Source organism: Limulus polyphemus, unplaced genomic scaffold, assembly GCF_000517525.1.
Source record: "Limulus polyphemus unplaced genomic scaffold, Limulus_polyphemus-2.1.2 Scaffold2631, whole genome shotgun sequence".
In the NCBI taxonomy this organism is placed as follows: Eukaryota; Metazoa; Arthropoda; class Merostomata; order Xiphosura; family Limulidae; genus Limulus; species Limulus polyphemus.
The window spans coordinates 35476-45185 of record NW_013668241.1 but is presented as its reverse complement, the minus strand read 5'-3'; the positions used below and the strand labels follow the sequence as shown (position 1 = coordinate 45185).

At 33.9% G+C, this 9710-nt stretch overlaps 1 protein-coding gene across 2 annotated transcripts in view; it reads left to right on the top strand.

The window, feature by feature from the left end:
* The window catches only part of LOC106467485, a 23827-nt gene extending 19069 nt beyond the window's left edge, over positions 1–4758 (top strand). For both annotated transcript variants that reach the window (XM_022395683.1, XM_022395682.1), the window contains exons 6-8: positions 217–514; positions 1676–1822; positions 3047–4758. In XM_022395683.1, the coding sequence (XP_022251391.1) occupies positions 217–514; positions 1676–1822; positions 3047–3162 (561 nt within the window). In that variant the 3' untranslated portion in view covers positions 3163–4758. The remainder of the gene's footprint in view (positions 1–216; positions 515–1675; positions 1823–3046) is intronic.
* The last annotated feature ends 4952 nt before the right edge of the window (positions 4759–9710 follow it).

Below are 9710 nucleotides of genomic sequence, written 5' to 3'. Positions count from 1 at the left end.
CTGTGGCTTGTGCATCGACAAATCTGACTATTAGCTTTAAGAATTCTGATCTGAATGTTATCTTATATTACAGTTGAACAATGTTACATTCTTATTAAGTTGTTTTCACTATAATATAACGTAAGTATAGTTATACACTAAATCAAACTGCCATAAATATAAGGTCCTTCTGGTAACCGAACAAAAACTATTAATAATATATATATATTTATTTAGGTTCTTCCAAGCCTGACTAGATACCTTCAACTCGGTGGAAGCATAGGAGATTTTCTGGCAATGTTTTCTCGGGATGGAGTGGACTCAACCATCGCCCAACGCTTTCAGAAGGCATGGGAACGCCTAAGCAAAGACGAGTATAGACTCATCAACACTGCCATCAGACTTCCTGCACGTTTCCCACCCGCTTCTCTACTAACCAGTCACCTCAGTTTTCTCCGTAGTGACCATGTGATGTTTTGGTACCATAACAATACCAACTTTCCTACGCTTAACGCAGTTCTGTTAACTGACACAGGTAAATAACAGTTATAATTCCAAGAACCGATATCCTGCTGCACGGATAAAAAGTAGTTCACGTAGTTTTTCACGTGAAGCTTCTCACAATGATCTCAGCAGCTGTTACGGGGTTTTTAGTTTACATAACAGTACTTTTAACACAATGAGAGTTTTTACTCCGAGGAACAAGATATGTATTACTTCGAAATTACATTTAGTACATGCTCTCCCTTTCAGCCGTGGAGGTGTTACAACGTTACGGTCAATCCCACTAATCGTTGGTAAAAGAGTATCCCAAGACTTGGCGGTGAGTGGTGATGACTAGCTGCCTTCCCTCTTGTCTTTCACTGCCAAATTAGGGACGGCTAGCGCAGATAGCCCTCGTGTAGTTTTGCGCGAAATTTAAAACAATTAAACAAACATTTAGTATAGGATCGGGGTGGTTTTAAGGAGATACAATCAAATAATCCAAACATAGTTATTTTATGCATACGAAGAATCAGTACTGTCTGTTCAAAGCTTTCAGTGATACGTCGTATCCTTAAATGGTATATAAATAATGTTCACTCTTTTTTTTTACATATTTCTTTTGGCCTTTGATACGTGGGTTTAATTGGAAGTTATATTTTTACAAGCAAAAGTACCCATCCTCAGTTAATCTATCAAATTTAATTATTTATTGGACTTTTAAAAGGTTAATTGTGGTGCACTCTTAGTTTCACTCAGAGCCAAAGCTCTAGCTACTTATACCGCCCACCGCGAAAAGTAATTGTTGAGCATTTCAGTCATGTTAAGAGCCACTCAACAATAACATACGGTAAATCTATATTTTTATTCTTTAAGTTACGTCACATTTTGAAATGTGAATAATAGTGTGATTAATTCCTAACAAGTTAGTGTAGAATATCCTGCTTGTGTAATTGAATTTGGCATCAACATTATTCATGCCTGTTCTCCCGTCATTTCAAAAGTGAATGTTGAGCTTTGCCTGCGTGCTCAGCTTTCCAAACGCAGCGCGGGAAGCTGCGTCGTAAACGGGAGACAGACGCACGCTCGGACAGGCACCACGGTTCGCAATATATGTATATAAGATTTTTTGTTTAATCCAAAAGTTTGAAATATGTATGTGCAAATATTAATTCATGTTTTATTTATCTATTAATTTTTTGTATTCTGCAAGGGCCTTTTCGGGGACGAATGAGGGAATGTTATCATGCTCCCTGTGACGATGCACGTTTTCTTACGAAAGAAAATATTGAATTTCTTAGAAAGACAACAGATGCTCTTGTACTTACTCTTCTGGACTTAGGAGGAGGCACCTGTGAAGGTCAGGGTAATTTCGTATTCACTAAAATTCTTTCATGCAAAACCTATTTTACTAGATCAAGTTATGGATTAAACGCTGAAGTAATATTGGAAAACCAATAGACCTAAAATGAAATATATATATATATAAACAAGTTAACTACACATGTGTTTAGATTACTTTTAATTTGTCCATTATGAGTCAAAATCAGAGATGTGTCAAATATAATACTCCATATCTATATTTTGTCTCTCACAAATTATTGCCTAATAAGCTTTTCGTTCAATACTAGAACTCATTAGTTGGGCTGGACAAATTATAAGGAGTGTGGAAAAAAAAAACACAAAAATCCACAGTTAACTTGTTTTCATAACAATTACTAAATTAAAGTTGAACTCCCTTAAATATTATAAACAAAATGACAGAGGATGTGAAGTATTTATTGGAATAAAATATCTGATACCAGCCATGGTTATTTTCTCACTAAACAACTATTCAATTTTTACTGGATTCCTTAGCATAAAAAGTAAAGATAAGATAGTTATGGGCATAGGAGCAGTAATATCTGGGAGGGCAATAAAACAAAATTCGTGTAGTTTATATGAAATACGTTTAGGCTTGCAGTATTATTATATTTCCTTTAAAGTAGCCTGCAGGAGAAATGCTTGTATTGTCTCTGTCTTTACATAAAAGAAGAAGATTGAACACAGGATGTCAACAAATACAATATCTATGACAAAAACAAAGTCAATTTTGAATAGTCCTTAGATAAATGCTTGTATGCTCGACTGGAGAGAGCTTTATCAACGTTCTTTCACTAATACATCTCTAGCTCCATTCTGCAAGTCCAGCTTGTGCTAGGCACAAACTACAACACTGTAACTTCAGTATGGGAAAAGTATAAAGCAAACAAAGAATTTAAGCAAATTTCAAGATCTAGCATGCCCTATTGATTGGGGCACGCGACTCGCAATCAAATACAATATACATTTAATATTTTAATAGCTTACTTCACTAATAAAATGTAAAACAAAGATTTTGTTCAGTGCTTGTGTTTAGTTAGTGAATTACAAACAAGGGGCTTTTTAATATGAAAATAATTAACAAATAATAATAACAGGGTACCAGGTATAAGTGGTATTAAAATTTTATAAAGTCAACGCCAGACAATAGATTTATTTTTGGATGTTATGATGCTGCTCTATATCACGCTAAGTTACATTACTTTTCCTTTTGTCCTGGCAGGTCTCCTACCTCTGGCACTGCGTAATCGTTCTGGACCGATATTGCAACTGCATATTGAACTGGTATCGATTTTCATTTTCGTACTTCGAAAGTTCCACATATCTAGTTGCACTTGATATTAGGCCTATCATAATCAAAGGCAGTTGATGTTAAGCGTGTTTGATCAGGAGGTTACTTCGTGAGGTTGAACTGAAATATTACTGTATGTTTCATTTTGAGAAGGATATTTCATCAATGTACATCAGCTCTTTTTAAAGAGCAGCAAAAACAAAATGTATTATTTAGCTTCCTTTTGTGCGAGGTATTCTTTCAAAAATGAGTTTTAAAATCATTAAAAGATTTCACTACTCTTGAAGAAAGTGTATAAAATAAAAACAAATTACCAATAGTTATCATTCTGAATATTTCAGTATAATAATATCTTTAAAGTAATGTAAAACGTTTCTATATCTAGAGTACACGCTATCGTTTGTAATATTGGAGCATTATATAAATTTAAATTGTATTTCTAAATAATCTTCATATGTATTCGGAAATCACAAGCGTCGTGCTTCACATTATGTATATGTATATATATATATATATATAAGAGAGAGAGAGAGAGAGAGAGAATATGTCTAATAAACAACTGAATATAGAATTTCTAACATGCATTAGTGTAAAATTATTGGGTTAGATTATCATTTTTAGGATAAAGTAATTACGTTTTGGTGTTTGCAGAATGTTAAATCGATAATTGAAGCTTGTGAATTAGTTAACAAAATTTGTCCACAGAATGATTATTTTACAACTACTAAACAAAAACCGACTTTTTAGAAAAACTTGACCCTCCTAACAATCAGTGTAAATTAGTTCGTCCCAAGAATCAAATAAAACATAGAATTGTTAGAAAATTACGTTTATTTCAAGTCGTGATGATTAATGATGCATGGGACAGGTTGCGAAGAAGAAATTCAAAAATAAGTTATATTTATGAAATATTTCTGAAAATATTTTAGTGTAAGAAATAAACTCAAGTTTAGCTATGTTCTGGTTAGTTCTTTCTTGTTTTTATATATATTGTTTTAATGATACTGTAGTCGTCATCTTACTTCTTCAATTCCCAAAACCTTAACTTATCTTCATATCTGAATGAGTAGATATTACTTGCTAGACGAAGCCACAATATTTTCATCAAAGAAAAATTTATGTCAATAAAAAAGAGTAAGGATGCCAAAATTGTTTTTTTAGAACTTGTTAGGTCATTCACCAGTTTCTTTCAGACAATTTTATATGCTATTTGGTGCACACTCTGAATTATAAAAAAATTAAATACATATTTTGATTTCGCTACCTTAGGCCTTTGTTTAGCAAAGAAGTACCATAAAAACAGTTCATTTCTACACAGTACTTTGTAAGTAATTTATTCAAAATATAAAACTTAGGCTAAAGGGAGTACCGCAAGACTGTGAAAAATAGTGTTCATTTGAGGAATTATGGGAAATGCAATGATATACTATCTTCTAATTTCCTACGTCTTTTTGAGCGGGAAAAAGGGAGTGTTGTGAATTATGATCCGAGATTTCTAGAAAAGTATAAACCAAGTCGATGTTTTAATGTTTGTAGTACATGATCAAAGTTATTTCTCTTTATATCAGACGAGGTAACTTAATGTTACGTAATATAAGGGATGCATAGCGAATGATTTTTGACAGATTACCTACAACTGCTCTACAATCGAAAATTTAAAATACCACTAAAACCCATGCATTATGATTTCCTCGTTTTCAAGCCTATATTTTATTTTACACTTTCTTTCAATAACAATATTATAATAAGGTGTTATGAAACAATGTTGTAAAAGTAATGCTGCATTGCTTTTACTCTTTGGATGTTTTATAAAGTAATTTCTTACACTGGTGTAACATAAGGATTTCAAACTATATTACAAAATAGATTTATCCTGTAATAAGTCACGTTCTCTTGTAAATTAAAAGAATAATAATAAAGAAATATGAATTTTCAGATGTTTTATTGGAACTTTTCTTACAAAAAAAAAGTATATTGTTAGATTTTTTAGTGCAAAGCTACATAATGGGCAATCTGTGCTCTGTATACATTAGATTGGTTGAAAAAGATTTTAGATTTAAGAATACTAATTTTTATGTAAGACAATCCATTTTTAGGTAGTAAATGATGTACTATTTTTATACTAATGATAAGGAAGGAAATTGTATGACAACTTATCATGAAATGTATCAAGAGATTTAATTAATAAAAATTAATCTTGTGTTTTATAAAAAAAGTTAGTAGGAGTTCTATAATAATATTTTATAAATATATTCAAACAATATTAAAAATAATATTTACTGAATAAATCATAAATATTTAAATTATTGTCATTGGAGGATTAAAAATAGAAGAATAAGCAAACACCTTATACCAATGTTTTCTAAACTGTGGGCTGCACCCCCTTGGGAGGGGGCAGCCTATTAGCGAGAGAGTCGAAAAATAACGACGGAAGAAACAGAAGAAATGGAGACGACGATAACTTACCAAAACTATGACTTTGCTCTCAAAACTTTTTTGCTCCCGCATTTACTCACTCCTCATAAACATTTTTTCATTAATTCTTTTAAACCAGATAAAGAAAATGTTAATTTTGCTGCTATCACTTGCGAAAATTATTTTGATATAAAGGGGGCGCAATGGAAACTTCGCTGAGTTATGGGTTAGAGGGCACGCTATTTAACGTTTGAAAAACAGTGCCCAACATTGATAAGAAAATTAAAATATTTTTATTATACTTTAAGAACACAACAAGTCCTTTAAGCAAAATGTGTAAATTTTTTATATTTTTATGTCAATGTGATAAGATATGAAATGAAATTAAGATACCTAAACATATTTAAACACTCACGATTGTATGACGAATACTAGACCTGTATAATTATATTTTCTTATGTAGCATTCGAAAACTGATATCTTTGTTCAGGCATATTTTTCAAAAAAATTCGTGCAAGTGTTCTGCATTTCATCAACACTTTTAGGAACAGGATGTAAGTAGCCACGAGTATGTTTTAACTATCGCCTTAGGCTAAGGATACATATATAATGGTCATTCAAGAGAGCTTGTACTTGCTTGGCCAATATCCTCTATCGGCTCTCCCCTCGGTTGTGGATTATGCCCAAGTGAAGGTGTGACGCAAAGGTTTGTGCAAGCTGGTATGAGCTGAGGGTCTCACTTTGATCATGCATAATGAGTATGATCACGAGTTAAGGTTGTGGGATACCACACTAAAACTTTGGTCTAACTTGAAATCATTATTTAAATACAAACCTTTCTGTCATGTTACATGCAAGCATGGGTTCAACTACCTGCTTCAACAATCAGATAGTTCATATAGCATAAGAATATAGCCCAAACTTCAAAGCTGACAATGCATAGAAACTGAATATATCAAAATTAGGACATGTTATTTTTCTCAAACTATATACTTTTGGTAAAGTTTCTACCAAGTTTCAAACAATTTCATCTACTAGTTTTCTGTTTGGAACGAAATATGACCAACACTTAAGAAACCTACTTCAAAATGAAGTAGCCAGGTCTGCTAAGGCTAGAGAGTCAGTATAGTATAAAACAACGTAAATTCTTGTGTTAAATAACGATATTATTTTATACTTTTTTTAGGTATTTATATTTTGATTATTTCCTTTGATGTCCATATTTATTTTATTTTCTGAAAAATATTTCATCTTGAATCTCCCATCCCGTGGACCTAGTACTTTCCCATTGCATTTAGTTTTATCTGAGAATATCACAGATTAAGTGTTTAAGTAATATTGTGAAGCTGTGGCCAATATTTTTAGTTGATTTATAACGTGCTTTTGTCCCTCTGGATATTGTTAACTTTGTATATTGTACCAATAGGAGTTATTTTCTAAGATCAATTAGAACTTATAGTGGAATGGAATAAGCTACAACAAAAATGAGGACAATAATTTGAGATTGTGATTTGAGGAGAAGCTCTCTACTGGATCAAAGGCTCTTACAATCCATAGTAAGAGTTATGACTACATTATCAGTGTATCATGGAAATCCAAGCCACTGCATCAAATCACTTCTTCTGGTTCCCTACCACTTGCAGGAGCATAGGACAGCAAGGATGAATCACAATGGGTCTAGTCTGGACATCCTAAAATCACCCTGGTGTGGTATTTATGAGACATCCAGGCACTATTAGGTTCTTATAAGGACTTTTTGTGACTAGAAAGTGAGGTGAGGTGCACATGATAGATGAAGTCAATAGTAAGAGCCATGAACTGCCAGTTGGGGCAGCCAGAATCTTACCATACTTCTGTGGACACTTCAGATGATCAAGAATCTTCAAGACCACCTAGACATGCTGATAACTTCTTGGTAGGTAAAGTGGATAAGTAATGAAATTATGGCATGCCCCCACCCCATACATTGTAGCATTCTGTTCTTGACTTCTCTGGGGAATGTCACATTCTTCAGGATACACGTCTCTTAGTCTTTTGGAGGAAGAAGAGAGCTTCCCTTGAGCACTAATGATGTTTTATCCAAATGGCATTAGATAATGATCGCAATAGGTTCCTTATTGCACTACTATTTTGCAATTGTGATGATGTTAAAGGTTAGCCCACAACTGTGTAAAGGGAAAATAATTTCTTTAAACGTTTTACGTAGGTTTTTCAAATGACTAGAGTCAGGTACAAGCAGCACAGTGGGTGATATTGAGTTGAAATGGTTCAGCATTTGATGCCTAAACAGTTGGATGAGGAAAAACACCATCACTGAGATGAACCACAGGTTTTACCTATGGGAGATCAAAGTGATCCCTAGTGCTATATTCACATTTCAAAAATATGGGCCTAATGAAAACTTGGTCACTTGCTCAGATGATTTAAGAAAATTGTATAGGAAGGCCTTTCCAAGCAATTCATCCACGGATTGTGCGAAGTATCCATAAACAAGTTTTTGAAAGGCTGTTGATTGAACCCATGCTTCTCAGGTTTAATTTTTGATCAAAGCAGTTTCTGAAGTAACACGAGTTAAAAGATGCAGAAATAGCTAGTGTAGCTGTTTCGCCTATGAAATAATATCATTGGTTTGCAGACCACCAAGGTTTGGCTGAAATGTCGACCAACAGCTCTACTGCCACATATGCTGTGATACAGCCACCATCATACTATATGAGACAACAGGGCTTTCCAAGCCTAAGCACTATAGTTTACCACTATTGAAGAAGTAAATGCACTCTAAAAGATTCCTTGAGCATTAGGCATAGAATCACATTTTAAATGTGGCTTAAACAGATCACTGGATGCAGAATTGTATGTATTTTATTCTTAAAGCAGCATACACAGGTTCTGTTCCAGTTAATGCTTCAGCAAATACAGAAGGCTCAATAGCAAATAATGGCTGCAGCAGCTTTAGCTAGTTTGAACTAGTGGCCCTTGAGTTAAGTCTGGCCATCAGCTCAGGTAAGTATAGCAATAAGGTTGCACCTAGCAACATGGTGGTTGGCTTGAACAACCATAAGATTTTAGTCACATGGTATATGCCTCTAATGATACATGGACTCGAAATTGAGTTCCTTGTGGATACTTGAGCAGCCAAGCCAGGACCATACTTGACCTTGCTGGATATTAGGCATTCTGTGTGAAACTACCACTTTGGGCAGTTAACACAAACTTTATTCTGACAAATGGTGACAAAATAAATGAGATATAGAGAGGTGTGCCTCTCATTTTGTCTTGGCAATGGTGTTTACTGAATGAAGGTAGTTGTTACTAATATTTGTTCAGGCACTGATATTTTATGTATAAAACTATCACAAAAGTTTTCAACCAGATTTGTTTGTGGAACAGGTGAAATGTATTTCTGTGGAAAGCCATTCAGTGTCAACCACGTTAAATCCCAGAACACTGTACTGCATTCATAACTGTTGAAAGAAAGTTGTACTACCACTTAACATGCAAAATATGTTCCACAATGCACTAAAGACAGTCTAGAGCATTGCCCCCTCATCTGTGGCGATAGAACCATCACACAAAATACACTTTTTTCCTCCACAAATCGGACTTCACATGCAAAAATAGATACATATTTGAGTACTGGCATCATGTTGTTTTTGAACTGTAACAATATATATTCCAGTCAGGATGATCATTGGTATGATAACAGATCTAAGATTGTTGGTTAAGGATTGCTACAATTTTTCATCCAATACAGTGGCAAAAATTCATTTTGTTGCTCATAAGTTTGTATGACCAGATGACTATCAGAGTAAAACAACAGTGCTGAAATTGAGCATATGTTGAGAGAAGAAATGAAACAACCTTTAAAGAATACTTGGTTATCTCCAGTAATGATCATGAGGAAGAAATAGGGAATGCCAAGTCTTTGTGTAGATATTATGGAGGTGATTGGATTAATGCCCTTCCTTTACCATGGACAATTCATATCTGGATGCACTGAAAGATACTATTTGTTAAATATACAATATCTGACTTCTGGTAAGTAGAACTAGAGATGAAAATAGCCACAAGTTTCAGCACTTAGAAGGATTTCATGAATTCTGCATCATGCCAGTTGGTCTGTGTAATGTACCTGCTAATTTCAAGAGGCTGATGGAGCTTATACTGAAAAGGCTGCAAT